The 16,317-nt window shown below is 39.7% G+C and overlaps 1 protein-coding gene across 1 annotated transcript; it reads left to right on the top strand.

Annotated features, from left to right (window-relative positions):
- Positions 1–1,689: 1,689 nt before the first annotated feature.
- LOC109048522 (SH2B adapter protein 1-like) lies at positions 1,690–16,043 on the top strand. Its single transcript, XM_042720557.1, is given in 9 exon segments — positions 1,690–2,057; positions 3,382–5,410; positions 6,072–6,173; positions 6,594–6,685; positions 6,820–6,905; positions 7,166–7,318; positions 9,690–9,901; positions 10,257–10,431; positions 14,108–16,043. Coding segments are annotated over 8 exon segments (2,748 nt in total). The 5' UTR covers positions 1,690–2,057; positions 3,382–3,739; the 3' UTR covers positions 14,365–16,043.
- Positions 16,044–16,317: the final 274 nt, after the last annotated feature.

Here is a 16,317-nt window from a genome sequence, read left to right as displayed (position 1 = left end):
AATCTGTACATAAATCAATCTACTGTTCCAGATTTATACACATTATTTATTGTAGTCAACAGAGGGCACTAAAGGTACGTGAACGAGAGACAATGGTTTGTTTTGTCAACATACACACCTGTCTGTTCATGAGCAAGAGAATATTATTAACCATTAGAAAATATGATTTCTTGTAATTTCACAACTTCAAAAAGCATGCATAGTCATCTTTATATTAGAGATAATGGCGTTGTAAATCTGGCAAAGGTTTTTGAATACATTTCAAATGGTGTGATATATATACAAAAAAGTTTTAAATAGTTAATGGCATCTCCTGATTTATTTATTAAGTATGTCTGGTTACAGACAACAACCTCTCACTTCAGTTTGTTAAAGAAATCTGATGGTTTTTATTGCCACTGCCCACAGGGCTGTTTGAACTTTAAGATATGGTGTGCAGCATCATACCAAAGTTAAAACAAATCTATTGATTTTTAATTGCAAATGATCCTCATAAGATTCAGTATATATATAAATGTTCTACCCAAGATGTTTTACAACAGCTGTGCTCATTTATTGCATGTAAATGCTGTTTCACTGTTCTTGCCCATTCTGGATTTTTCTGTATCTGGTCATTATGAGTGAAAGGCACACCTACTGCTTATATACAGCATACATATTAACAGTGATTGTAAGCAGCCAACTACACACTTTCCAAAAGATCAAAAGTAATTTGAAAAAAAAAAATAATAATAATAATAATAATAAAGTTTTATTACCAATGTAATTATAATATTTGAGAATGCCCTTAGGTATTATTTTCATTAGGACTGCTTAGAAGATGAAACAATAACTAATTAAAAGATTTCAAGAAAATTTAACAGATGGTCTCTTAAAATTTAAAAAAGAGGCTATGGCTATAGTAGAAACATATTTAACACTGAATGCACACCACATTAAAGTCACAAAGCCCCGCTGATCTCTGATGCCAATACAAGCTCATCATCATAACCTATACCTAAAGAATATGGTATTCTGTGGGAAAATGGTGGCCTTTTTTTCTACTCTGCTGGGAGACTGCAATGTTTACTGTGTGAGGAGAAGAAAGTGTTTAAGCCGAGTCTGCGTATTTAAGGCTAATGAATGTTTATTTGTGCTTTATTGCCCTTCGGAGCTCAAATTCCTTACCTCTTTGATGTAAACAGAAATAAACAGAATATTCTATTGGCGTTTCCCTGCAAACTTTCCCTGGGTACACAAGTAACACACGCTCTGAATATACACCATGTAAAAGGGGGAGTGGGAGCACCATAGAGTTAAAAAAATAAGTCCCAAAAAGTCTGTTGCAGGACAGTTACAGTTAAGAGATTTTGGAGTCAAATTAATAAAATCTTCCATAACCATGAAGTACATTATGTAAATATTATGGGTGACACATTATAATATTATATACGTATTTCACATAGTAGTTATCATATTCTCAGTCCTCTGAATAGCTGTCAGTGAGCACAGCTTCTTTTACTGAAATAATCAAGTTCAGTGTACAGCCTCCATGACTCAGCTATCAGTCTGAGCAACATCCATCCTTGTTTTACTTTTTCACACAACTGTCCAATGTGGCTGCTCCAAAAAGTGCACATCCCTCTTCCTCAGATTTTTTTTTTTTCTCCCATTGAAAATCCCCCTTCTCCAACACTCCCTGTCCCCCAACCTACACCCTCTCCCACTGTATCGCGAGACACTGACTGGGACAGCAGGCAGAGAAATACTCACATACCTGCAGCACGCGCAGTTGCAAAGCTCTTATGAATAAATAGATACCATATGATTCATCAATAAGTTTGGCATCAACAGGGGACAGCTAGACGGAGAGGAATGAATATTAATCTGAATACTGGCAGACGCACTGCCTGCTTAGCATTACAGCCAGCTAGCTGACCAGCAGCTCAAACTTGATCATTTATTAGCAGTGCTGGGCTAGCTAGTTAGCACCAGGCTACTTCAATATACATTTGCGCTTAATCATTTTTCGGATTTCACTCACGCCAGCGAACAAATTGCGTCTCTTGTGCAAAAAGGTGAGTTAATTTGACGTTTTGTTTCTATTGCATGAGATCGTTAGCAAACTAGGCAACGTTTTCATGAGCTGAAGTTAACTGGCTAGCCCGAGTTAGCTTGGTGTGTTGACATCAGAAGCGTGAGGACGTATGGTGACAATTAAACTACTTTCAGGCAGCTAACGTCGGGTGAAGCGCGTTGTGTGGTTTACCATATCGCTTCATTTTATTGTAGCTAAGTTAAATCGACAGGCATTTAAGCTTGGAGTGTGTTTCTTTACAGTTTAGTGAAGTGCACCGGCCTCGCGTTACACACTGGCCTGAAGATGGTGAGTTATCACTGGAGCTTATGAGCATCATCACAGCGTCTTCCGCTTATGTAAATCGTCTTAACTGGTTTCGATTTGTTTCGGTTCAAATGCTCGAGAAGCTCTAGTTGTTGGTTGTATGTGGCTCTGTAGTAATATAAATGAGAAATTAGCGCTCAGCAAGTTCTTCTCAAGATATCAGGTGTATTGAGTCTCAGCTCAAAACAACGCTTCCATCAACATCGTTCATGCATGACACTCGAAGCGTATAAACTTCACATTTGCAGCATTGGAAGTGCTGTAAAGCTTGTGCTTAGACTGATCATGTTAATGAAATGCTTCGTGGTAATTGTTAAAGACAATTTTTATTTCAAAAAACCTAAATAAACAACATTATAAAATAATCAAAAAACATCCTGTGGCCTGTTTCATAAAACAAGTTTATCAAATAAGCCAGGTTTATTTCAGTTAGTCTAACTTATTGTCAGTTGATTTTGTTCAAATTAAGTCAGAATAGCTGAAAAAAGATTAACTTTGGCTTACAGTGCTTTTGGGAAACGCTGCCCTGTTAGATTATGCATTAACAGTATTGTAACATATATTTCTGTAGAATATAAATGAGCATGTTTCAGTTGTTTACATGACAAGAATCACATTGGGTCGAGAGATGTACTTTCAGGTTATCATTTATTACATATACTTTGTGTTTTTATAGATAGATAGAAAGATAGTTTCCAAACCTGTATGACTTTATGTGGAATTAAAAAAAGTGAAGCAGAAAGATAGTCTCAGTCTCCGTTCACTTTCATTGCGTTATGTTTTTTTATCTGAGAAAAGTTGTCGTTCTCCTCATTCAGGTTTATAACACCATGATGATGCCTTTTCACATTTGGATGAACAATCCCTTTAACTGTAATATTGTTATAATTTCTGTTTTAAATTTTTTTTGTTAAGACCACATTGTTATTTATTACTTTTTTGTTTGTTTGTTGAAAACAATATTAATTTATCTATTTCTCTCTTTATTTGACATTTAGGTCACAGATCCCTGCCACAGGATCCTCGCAGAGCCTTAAAACCAGAGATCACCTGAGAACTACCATCAGCTCATCCTGCTGCTCACCACATAATTCAGTGTTATTCCCCATACACACGTTTACACTTTTATGTAGAATGTGAACTGTTTTAGAGTCAAATCAGTTTCTTTAAATGGGGGGAAACAATTATCAGTCATTTTCAGGCCACATTTTTCGGTCACGTTTTCCAAATTCATGTCTATTGTAAAAGCGTAGCCTGATGAGCAGACCGAGCGCCCCCCATACACATGTTGTTCGCAACGATCCTGACATCTTTGAGGATCGGTTTGGGATTAAATTGATCACTTATTAGTCAGTCATGAACGGCTCCCTCTTAACCCCGCCCAGTCCACGGGCTGCGGCTAATTCGTCTCCCCTTCCGCCCTCCCCGTCTCCATCACCTTCTCCTCCATCTCCATCACTGTTGCCCCTCTCCACAAGACCCCCACCACTGCCTCCTCCAACTCCTGCCAGTCAGCCCTTGTCATCGTTATCCGACACACCCACACCATCTCCGTCTCCCTGCCTTAGCTGGACCGAGTTCTGTGAGCTCCACGCCCGAGTAGCCGCCGGTGACTTCGCCCGGCATTTCCGGGCCTTCTTGCAGGAGAACCCTCATTACTCCCCTGATTCGGCTGCTGCTTTTTGCCGCCGCTTTACAGACAGATTCATTCAACATTTTGAGAGCGAGCTCGAGGGGACCAGTGTCGGTAGGGAAGGAACGGTGAGCTGGGTCGCCCAATCTGATGTTACGTCACTGGAGGAGGATGCAACATCTCCGTCCCTGCTGCCGCCAGAAGCCTCCACCCCATGCCCGCCTACTCACACACGGACTGCACCCAAACCGGCCTTGACCCAGGAGGGCCGCAGCTCGGAGCGATTCCAGAGCGCCGGAACATTTCAGGACTCGTATGCTCATACTCAGATCCTCCCACCGTCCTCCTCTTCGTCATGCTCTTCCTCTATGGGCGGGAATAACGGGCGGAGGGAGGACAGGGGAATAGGGGTTAAACATAACCAACCTGGATACAAAGACCTGGAAGAAGAGGAAGACAGCTGGGTGGGGCCTGTCGCCGGAGAGGAGGTGGAGACGGATGTAGCAGCAGGGGACAATGAGGGCGAGGGTGATACGACCTTGGAAAGAGCCGATCTCAGCCAGACGTGCCCCAATCCCTCTGGCACACCAGCAAACTCTGGGTCAAAAGGCAATGGGACACCCATTGGGGGTCACTCGAAGAATAAACTAAAAAAGCGGTTCTCTTTGCGCAGCGTGGGCCGCAGCGTCCGAGGGAGCGTGCGAGGCATCTTGCACTGGCGCAGCTCCTCCAGTGACGCCCCTCAGAACTGCAGCTCGGGTAATTCTGCCCCCCTTCCTTCCAGTTACAGCTACACTACAGGCCTGCAGGATGGCAAGAGGAACTCTAGCTCGCAGGGCGTTCCTGCATCTCTCCCTGTCTCTCTCTCCCTTCCCCTCTCTCTCCCTCACTCGTCGTCCTCTTCATTGCCCCCATCATCCTCCAGTAGCGCCACCTCCCTCTCGTTCTCCGAGGCCCGTGACTGGCGGAGAAGCAACGGCGATGGGGAGAAGGAGAAATGGAGTCACCGGTTGGAGAAACTGCGACTGTCCCGCTCACCGCCGCAGAGTCTGTCCGCCACAGCTCCACCTTCCTCGGCCGTGTCGCCCTCGGCGCTACCACCGAGCAGCATCGGTGCCCCGAGGAAGATGGGCAGGCTGGTACGGGAGGGAGGGGTGACCGTGTGCTCATCTTCGGACGAGTTTGCCAGCACTCATGGATTTCCAGGATTTTCCTTTGGACTGCTGCACCATGGCATGGACAGCACAGGGTCGGGACATCCCGCAGCCATGGGAGGAGCTGCAGGTGGAAGGGGGATGCGTTGGCACAAGTGCCGTCTAGTTCTGAAAGAACGAGATAAGGACGGAGGGGATGGAGGGCTGGAGTATTTCCTGGAGTTTTACATCCCACCTAAGGTGAGTGAGATGATTTCTACTCGTGTAAATTGTGTGGAAGTTTGTATTTACACCACCGTTGTCCAGAAGTTTGAGGTCAGTGTGATGTTTTAATGTTTTTAAAAGAAGTCTCCAAGGCTGCATTTATTCGATTAAAAATACAATAATACGGTAATATTGTAAGATATTATTAAAGTTTAAAGGGACTGTTTTCTCTTTGAATATGTTTTAAAATGTAATGTATTCCTCCAATTGGAAACTTGAAATTATAGCAGCCATACTCCAGTCTACAGTGTCACATGATCTTTCAGAAATCACTCTAATATTCAGCATATTCGATTTGGTGCTAAAGAAACATTTCTTCTTATTGTCAATGCTGAAAACAGTTGTGCTGCTTTAATATTTTTGGTGAAACTGTCATAGTTTTCTTCACAATGCTTAGATGGATAGAAAGTTCGAAAGAAAAGCTGTTCTTTGAGATCTTTTGTAATATTATAAATACCGTTACTGTCACTTTTGATCAGTTGCATCCCTGCTGAATAAAAGTATTCATTTCTTGCAAAACATCTTATTGACCCCAAACTATTGAACAGTAGTGTTTGTATATTTATTAAGCTATTTGTATTATTAAAGCTTAAGTTATAAATCATTTATATATTTTGATGTTTTTGAATACTTGTAGTCCTCCAAGCCCAGACTGACTGTCCCATGCTGCTCTATTGTTGATGTGAGGAGCACTACAGCCATAGAGGTGCCAGACAAAGAGAACACCTTCCTTCTACAGGTATGTCAGCACTCCTCTATTTTTGTCTGTAGTAGTTAGTCAAATCTGCAGTAATGATGTGAGAACTGTACCTTAACTTTGCTTTACATGTGTAACAAAGATGTTGTTGCCAGTGTCATGTGATGTCTCATTAATGGTTGTACACAAATACAACATGTTTGATGAGCTTTGGTGATCACTTCTAGATGAATTACAGGATGAAAAATGTATATTGTAAATGAATTAAAATATATTTCCTGCCTTTTGTTTCAGAAATGAAACACTTATGAAATAGAATAGAAATCTTATATACTTTATTTAAAAGTTGTGATTGTGTGCACTTTTGCATCTTGTGTTGTAACAACCTTCTCAAAGATCCATATCATTAAAAAATAACCACACTGCGTATAAGCACATCTGATCTGTTTGTGTTTTTCTCAGTTGGAAGGTCAGATGCAGTACGTGATCGAGACCAGAGATGCGGTTCAGATGAGAGCTTGGCTTAGTGACGTCAGAAATGCCATTTGTTTGAGGTAAGACTTAGTGTTTTGAATCATTAAAAAAAGTGAAACCACAATGTATATTGAAAGGCCCTATTGAGATCATGCTTGCATGCATGGCAATCAAAAGTCAGATCTTAAATGCACTCCTTAAACCTTCTCATCAGTGAGCAAGAGGATGTTGAGGGAGTGTGCGGCAGTGCTCTCACCGACCTCAGCAGTACACCAGAATTCAACGACCGCCTGTCTCAAGGTAAGCGTTTGGAGATGATGTCACCATGATGTGGTCAGCTGCATTCAGGACAGTGTGTGTAATGGGACTTGTGCTTGTGTGATGTTTGCCAGTGCTAAAATCAGCCCTCAAATAGAAGGGAGCAATTTTGTGATTAACAAGCATTAAAATCATCTGATCCTGAATTGAAATATTTATATGTAGCAGTAAAAACTATTACAAATATGTATCAGTAACTACAGATGGTGGTGTATTTGTTATTTGATGTGTTTTCACTGTAGTGTGCTATGGTGGAGTTGGTGGTTCTCCTCAGCTTTAGCCTCTACCTCCTGAGTTGCCACCCCGCGCCCCTCTTGATGAATCAGACAGTCGACTGCTTGGTGGGGGCGGAGGCGGTCTTAGCACACCTTTTGCAGAAACTCCTGATGCCACAGGTGCTGTGCTACGTAAAACACACACATATTAGTAGAGACCATGTTGGCATCTATGTTACCCTAATCCTGTTTATATTTTAATACATTATTTTAAACACTTAATGATTAAATAGGGCACAGAAGTCAAGTTGCTTATTTAATTTATGTAAAACAGGAATGTTGAGAAAACAATTTGCAAATAAAGCAGAATTCCCATCCCATGTGTTAAACAAAATCATTACTTACGAAAAAGATATGGACGTTTTAGCCACTGCGAAAGCCATTGTTGCTATTTCATTAAAGTCAGCACGAAATAAAAATTCACCCTATTTATTTTCTAAATGCATCTTTTTGATCACATTTTGAGCTATTAATTTGTGCATATGTTTTGTATATTTTTTGAATTTGTAATTCTTAATTAAAATAACTAGATCATCAGATGAAATAACAGACTTCTCTCTGGTGATGTATGCTGTCTGGCCCAGTTTTTTTCTTTTTGATAATCCGTTTCAATTAGGGATGCACCGGTTGACCGGCCATAAATCGGAACTGGCCGGTTTTTGCTTAAAATACAAAGCAAAGCGGTTTTTGGTCTTTTTCCGGCCGATTTTTCCGGAAGCACGCCCGCGTGCACAGACTACATTGTAATCATTCGCTATCATGTAATTTGTGTATAAGTATTTCGAAATCTGTGCGCAGAACACGGGCAGCCGTTCAGCACTGGAAGTGCAGAGCTACATGTCTGAGGCACAGATAGCAGGAAGTGAACAGCCGCTGGTGTACTGGCGCACAAATAAGAGCCCCTTTCCTGCACGAAATAAAGCTGAATAAAGCTTTTTTTTAAAGTAGAACTTTCATACACTTTTGAAAAGCCAGAAGTAAACGTCAGTTCTGTATAGGATGATTATTTTTATTTTATCTTAAAATTACATCTACTTAATTTGATTTAAAAATCACCCGCTGTAGCACATTGAAAAAAAGTGTTTCATTCATCCAGTTAAAACATTTTAGGGTAATGAATCACATCTATATTTTTTTTTTTAACTCGAGCCAATAGTTATTTATTTTTCATTGGCTCAAGTAAAAAATATAGATGTGAATCATTACCCTATTTTTTTTTTTTTTAATTGGATAAATGAAACACTTTGCATCTTTGTTTTATTCGCACCAACATTATTTGATTTTAACATTTTGGAATAATGTATTTATATAGCATACTTTTATTTAGTCTCACTGGTAAAGAAATTTAAAATTTAATTTAAAACCAAATTTAAAAACTAAAATACTGAATGCTGATTAAGAAACATCTTATTGAATGTGTGTTGATTGTGTTGTTTGGACTGTAGAACTATGCAGTTTTTGCCTTTAATTTCACATGGTTACAGTTAATCTTTTAATTTAAGGCCAGTTCTATGTAGTTTCAACACAATTCAAAAACAAAAGCTAAATGCTGATGTCTGTACCATCTATGTTTGTATTGAATGTAGGCTACTTACTGTGCAGTTACTGCCGTTAAATTCAGATGGTTACGGTTATCGTTTTCAATAGCCAAAAGCCAGTTTGGCCTATTAAATACCAAATAAACATCTTGTTTATGCACATTTTCCTTCTTTCTTGTTTGTTGCTTAAAGATGAAAAAAAAAAATCGGAAATCGGAATCGGCCAGTTTGCATTTAAAAAATCGGTATCGGAATCGGCCAAGAAAAATCATGATCATGCATCCCTAGTTTCAATAATCCATTTTTTTTTAATACGGTTTTACAAAATCCAGGTAAAAACACTATATGAACAATAACATTGGGACACACCACTTAATTACTGAATTTAAGTGTTTTAATCAGACACAAACATTTGTGGAAAAAATGGATCGTTCTGAAGAGCTAAGTGAGTTCAAGTGTGGTACTGTGATGGGAAGCCACCTTCTCAATATATCAGTTTGTGAAATTTCTATGCTGCTAGATAGTCCACAGTCAGCTGTATCGTTGGCAAGTGGTAGCATTTAGGAACAGCAGCTTGAAGTCATAGAGCGGGGTGATCAGGTGCAGAGGTGCATGGTTTGTAAAAGTGGCCAATGCTCTGTTGATTCAGTAGATGAAGAGTTCCAAAGTTCCACTGGCGTTAATATCAGCACAGCACAACACAGGCCTTCTGGTCCAACATCAGTGCCTGACCTCACAAATGCTCTACTGGATAAATAGGCAAAAAGCTGTTATAGCTATCAAGGTGGAAACAGCTCCATGTTAATGTCTATGTGTTTAGTGTCTATGTGATGTCATTAAAGTCCCTGTAATGGGCAGGTATCCCAATACTTTTGTCCATATAGTGTATAGAATGGAATCCCAGCTACTGACATTAACTCAGAGGTATTCAGTTTGTTCCTTGTTTTCCACAGGATCGTTCCTGTTCTCTGAAGGTTCTGTTTCAGAGATGGTGGAACATCCTCTGAGTGAGTGTCAGTGGTTTCACGGGACACTGTCCCGTCTTAAGGCAGCCCAGCTGGTGCTGGCGGGCGGCATGGCCAGTCACGGAGTGTTCCTTGTGAGGCAGAGTGAGACACGGCGTGGGGAGTATGTCCTCACCTTCAACTTCCAGGGCAAAGCAAAGGTAAATGCCAATGGGGGTGATTATTTACACAACTGTTTAAAAGTTTGACATCAGTTTAAAAGTTTGAAAAGTTTTTTTTTTTTTTTTTGGTCATCAATGTTTTGGTCATCAAGATTTTATGAAATATAATTAAAAATATATATGAACGTTAGTATAATATATATATATATATATATATATATATATATATATATATATATATATATATATATATATATATATTATATATATATATATATATATATAAATTTGTTACTTTCAAACACTTTAGAGTGTACATCTGATGAGGAGTATCAGTATGTGTTTGTCTCAAAACCACATACCTCTTCCTTCTGCTCTGGCATGTTCCTCTCAGCACTTGCGTCTCTCCCTGAACGAGGATGGACAGTGTCGTGTGCAGCATCTCTGGTTCCAGTCCATTTTTGACATGCTGGAGCATTTCCGTGTGCACCCCATTCCCCTGGAGTCTGGGGGCGCCTCTGACGTCACCCTCATCAGTTTTGTGGGGGCCTCGAATGTCCGGCAACAAGGTATGGAAGGCTGGGCTCAACTTTAAGGCGTGAGGGTTTACAACAGAGCCTAGATAACAGGGAAATTCTGCATTTTTAGATGCCAGAGAATTTGTAAGTGCACAGGCAGGTGAAGTGATCACAGGTGCTACTTGCATCTCCCTCAGAACAGCTGAATGGATAGAAATACACTGATTATATTTCCGAGAAAATATTTAAAGGGTCACGAACTGCCTTTTTTATTTTGTACTATTCTCTGAGGTCCATTTATAATGTTATCAAGACTTTTACATCAAAAAACATTCATATATCAACACTCCTATCACATGGAACGATCTGTAATAACAAAGCAATAGAGACCACATAATAAAAACAGTCAATCCAATATAGTCGACACAGCATCATCTTTTAGTTTCGATCTTTATATAAATCCCATGTAGTATTATCCCATGTTTTTAAATGAATCCGCTCTAAAATGAAGAGATCAAAGGACCCAGTTCTTATTGACACAGTCTGGAACCTCATTAAAAATAAAGCTACTTCACTCTTTTCTAACACTGGCATCAGAAGGAAGGCAAAGACACTGCACAGCATCTTGTTATATTCAGAGCAACTTTATCATTTGGTTTCTGTGTAGACCTGTGTTTCCCTCTCGTTACACTACACGTGCAAATCAGTGGGCGGAGCTAAAGAGGCAGTGATGTAGAAGCAGGCGTTGATCTTCTTCGTAGGCGGTGCTTATCCACACTATTACATCAAACAGTGATACATTCCACTGTTGTTTTGGCAGACTGGCTTCAATATAAGCTGTTTTTACACTAACAACAAAGGTTTGAATTCTGATACTTATCTGTCAAAAGATCAAGGGAATTTTGATTTCTCAGTACATGACCCCTTTAATTATAGTTATATTACAGCAGCTGTAAAGCAGCACTGGGAGTTTCATTTTCAAATTTAAATTTTCTTTCCTATGTTGAAAGCGGTATGTTTGTTGAATAAAACCATAATGGAAAGGCTGTCTTCCTAATGTTAATTTTTTTTTTAATGACTGGAGTATCCACACTACTGGTAAACAAAAATAAAAAAAAAAGAAATAACGCCATGTTTTTTTTTAGTTTATTTGACTAATTGATATTTTATACACTGAATTATACAAGGGGTTTTTAAATGTATAACTGTTAATTTTTTTTAAGCAGTTGTTGTTAGCATTTATATAATTTGAAAATGTAATAATTATTTTCTGAGTAATTTAAAAAAACTTCTCAGAAACTTCGAAGCTGATTGAAACTGATTTGAAATACAAGTCTCTTGCAGAGCAGCCATTTTAAATGATGGAGAAAGACCCTTTTTATAGGTTATTTATTTATAAATGAAAACCAGATTATATATTTTGCAAAAGGTAAAGTCATTTGCATTCTTAAAATAGTGAAATTCAATTATTATTGATACTCAAGGAGTGAAATGTCACCAACTAATGAATCACTGCCCTGCATAGAAGTGTTAATGCACACACGAGTCTGGACCTTCACACCACATGTGACATAACTATCCATAAACTATGACTCAAGTTGTTTTACTATTAAATTATTAAATCATATGTTATCATATGTTTGCATTTCCTGTGCATTTTATACCATCTCAGAAATATTGACTTGTTCTTGTGAGTGAGAGTAGTATGATTGCATTAACTATGACAAAGTGATGCAATTAATCACACTATTTTAATCTGTTGACAGCCCTAATATAGACATAAATGATATGTTAAACAGCTGTTTTGAGGGAGATCCTGGTGGTTCCATAAAAGGAAAAAAAATAACAAGAAATATTTCTTAGAAGGCGTCCTCTGTCAGTTTGATTGTCTTGAATCCTGTTAAAATTACACTCACACGCACATTCTTAACAAACCATCTTGTGTGTCACATGAGAGTGATAAAAATCAGTAAACATATCATAATTTGTATATTGTGTATGTGTGTATTCATAAACAACATGGCCAGTGCATGAGTTGTTCGCACCTGTCACAGAGATATGACTAAATGTGGGATCACCCCGTGTGTGGGATCACTTCCTGTCACGGCATGCTTTTTAAAGGACACTTTGTGCAAGCATCTGCTACGAGCACACACGGATCCATCGCTGCTGCCAGAGTGTGCCGTCGGCAGGCTGTGCATGGCTTTGCTTTTGCATTTTGACGATTATCTCTTGATTAAATTTTTGTGTGTCCTCCATCCTGTATCTCCTTTTCAACATTTTCTATCTCCTAGACAATAAATCTATACTTATCTTTCAGTGCATCTTTTCTCCAATTCTTCTTCTACTCCCTTCCTTTCTTTTTTCTAACATGAATCTATGTTCTTTCCATCACCATTGCCTTCCTTCATTTTGATCTCCGGTCACATGCTAAATCCTGCCGTACCTCTGTTCCTCTCCCTCCTCTCGTCCCGCTTCAGCCTCTGGCTTTCTCCATAGTGCATATCAGAGCTCTGATTGGCTGTTTCTGTTGTTGTTTGTCGTTGGGTCATCTTCGCAGGCCGGGAAAAGGGCAGGCAGCCGCCCCACAGTCTGTGATGTCATCACCACGCGCCACCCCGACTCCCCATCAACCCCCATCTCTGACTGTGTGTAAGTGAGACCAGATTCAACAGAGAGAGATAGACAGAGAAGGTCTGAAAGAAGGAAATAAAATCATTCTGGTACATGGGGGTGTATTAAAAATATTGGAGGTATAATATGGGGGTATAATAAAAAGATTAAAGGTAATATGCTGATGTAGTATGCTGCTCAAGAAACATGTTGTTATTATTATCATCATGTTGAAAACATCTGTGTTGCTTCATATTTTCAGGAAACTTTTAATTTGTTTGATGAATAGAAAGTTCATAAGATCAGCATATATTTAAAACCTTTTAATGTAATTTTAAACCTTTGATTTAATGTCTTTGTTGAAACCATTAATTTCTTTAAAACAACAACAAACGTACAGACCCTATACTTTTAAATAGTAGTGCATTTCTTAGTGAAGTAATATATTTCATGTATATTATCCATTGTACAGATGTACTACATTTCCCCAAATTAGGCAAATATATAAAAATTTGCATAATAAGATGAGGAAACTGTATTAAGAACATAAAAAGGGTCCATTTTTTTTATTTCATGGCAAATATGATAGTAGATGAAAGAGTAAATTGCGAGAAGCATTTTTCTCAGAAATGTGAAGAAGAGGAAGCTTCTTAGAATACAAAAGACAGAAAAAGAGTAGCGACAGGTCATCCGTTCACTGCAGTGCACATCTGTCTGCTTAACTTCCTCATTCACAGCTGGGTTTCAGTTGCACACATCCATCCTGAGATATGTGACACGTTCATTTAACATGTGCTCACTATAGCTTGCGTTAATCGTAATTTTTATTAAATGTCACACTTTTGTAGACAGCAAGCTCTGTCTCAATATAAACGTGATTCAGGGTGTTTCAATGAGTCCGAATGCAATCATTCGTTGACTCTTTACGGCTGTTTAGTGGAGGCAGGGTGTAAACAGTCTGTGTGCAATGTGCTGACCGATTCCATTACTAGCACGTGTCATAGCTGAGGTTTCCCCCTCAAGCTTTGCATCTTATTGGCATTACTCTTGTACACATTTAATTCTCACCCCTTTCTCCTCCTCTACTGGTTCTCCTCTCTGTTGCCGTTCTCAGACTTGACCAGCAGACCCCGTAGTCCTCCTCAGCCACCTCCTCCCCCTCTGCCTCCGGGACGCCCTCCGCCCCCAACCCCGCCGCAGGAACGAGGGAGCGAGCCGGAAGCCGCCGGAGGAGGCGGAGCAAGCAGCGGGGCAGAGGAGTGCGAGGAACGGGAGCGCGAGCCGCCTCTCCTCCAGCTGGAAGGGGTGGAGGGCGAGGAGCGGGAAGGAGGGAGAGCGAGAGCCATCGACAACCAATACTCCTTCTTCTAAAACGGGGAAACAACGAGATGGGATAGAGGAGGAAGAGGAGAGCCCTTCACAATCAGTATTTTCAGTATCCTCCAGCAGAAGAACTGAGCGACCGAGTTATTAACACTATTAAACATGAGCTTTCACGGTGCGAGAGAGAGATGGAGAGAAAGAGCGAGAGAGACGCCCAAACACATAAGCATATATGATACTGACGGTACTTTTGTTTTTTTTAAAATACTAAGTAACGGTACTACACTAAATTGTAGGTGCGTTGTCAAAACATTGGTCAGCTTTTACTAATTTGTTCTCCAGTGTTTGTCAGTGTGAAAGTTCCTCCTCTGGTGCTGCTGCTGCATAGGAAGGTACAAAAGTGTCAGCGCCGCCACTGAGCTGGTGACGTGTTTTAGCAACTAATTTCTTGACGAGTCCTTCAAGTCATTACAGTGTCGACTCACTTATTGATTACTCAGATGTCTAGTATTCTTTGAGCCTTCGCACTTATAGGAAAGGAGTCTCTTTTTCCCCTCCGGTGAGCGGAAATTTTCACTCGTTCGTAGATTGTTACCCACCAGCACTCTTTGTTGTTGTTATTATTACTGGAACTTTTTCTTTTTGTTCTGCCACTGACAAACTGCGAATGTCTCAAAGTCGTAACTTTTTCTCCTGTTCATTTCAGTTGTACTGATTTCGCTAGTTCAGTAGCAGGCATTGCCTCGGGCTTGACAACGTCCAGTTCTGCCAAAAACAAGCAAGCCCTGTCCTCTGGAGTCCAGTAGTATTACTTCTTAAGGTTAACTAGCGTATTAAACATCTCCATAGACTCCATTATTACCTCAGAGTCCCGATCTGTCACCCAGCTCCTCTGCTCTCCCTCTCTGTCTTCACATCCTACTCTTCCTTTTAGCTGCACAGTCTTTGGGTTTATTGTTGCGTTTATTTCAAAGCTAGAGTCCAGAGGAGGATGAGAGAATGTCCTTTGGTTTAAAAGAGAAATTATTGCATACAAAAATGATGATAACTGATGATGATGATAGTAATAATAATTAGAATTTAATAATTGTCCAAATATAATAGTATTATTTTGTTTGTTTGTTTGAAAATGCCTTTATTTTTGTTGTTTACTATATGAACACATAATATTCGTTCTCCAAAATCTCTTTTCTGTTTCTGATTTTTGTGCCTTTTATATCTCTTCTAATCTCACTCTGTCTCCTTCAAACTTTGCTTCGGTTTCCACAGATTTCAGGAAAACTTTTGAAAAGGAAAAAAAGATAAAGAGCCCCTTTCTTCTTGTGCCTTTTCGTGTTGTTAACTGTCATTCCCTCTCGTTTTGTGCCAGTCCTTCTTGATTTTGTGCGGCGTCTGCCATCCAGTTCAGTGCCTGCCTCGGTATTTCCCTATTTTGTTTCTCCGGGTCTGTCTCAGCCTTTTCAGTTGTACTCTTCTTGATCCTAAGATCATTTGGTATGATTTGTTTCCTCTCCATTTGCCCCATGCTCCTCCCTTCCCTTTACCCTTTATTTAAACCTCTTACTGTGCCTTCTTTCTCTTTTCTCTTCTCTCTCTGTCTGTCTGTCTGTGCTGGGACCGTGTGTAAAGGTGGACAATGTTGCCCACACTGTGTAATTAGTTTCAGGTACTACATTGAATTAAATGATGATGATATGATATGATATAATATAATTATACTGAAACAATTTGTCTGAGTTGTGTTTGTGTGATAGATAGATAGATAGATAGATAGATAGATAGATAGATAGATAGATAGATAGATAGATAGATAGATAGATAGATAAGAAATTTGATTTTATTGCACATTTCTTATAAGAATGGACGACTCTTGTAAAGCACGCGTAACGTGCGGCGGACGACGTGATACGGGTCTTGTACGCCATTGCGTCATCACTACGTTCTACGCCGCCGTCCAATGGCAATCGAGGGTTTTTGAAAAAACAGCCTTCGCGTTTGTCG

Source organism: Cyprinus carpio, chromosome B3 (genome assembly GCF_018340385.1).
Source record: "Cyprinus carpio isolate SPL01 chromosome B3, ASM1834038v1, whole genome shotgun sequence".
NCBI classification, from domain to species: domain Eukaryota; kingdom Metazoa; phylum Chordata; class Actinopteri; order Cypriniformes; family Cyprinidae; genus Cyprinus; species Cyprinus carpio.
The sequence above is the reverse complement of the archived record's forward strand: the minus strand, read 5'-3'. Positions and strand labels throughout refer to the sequence as shown.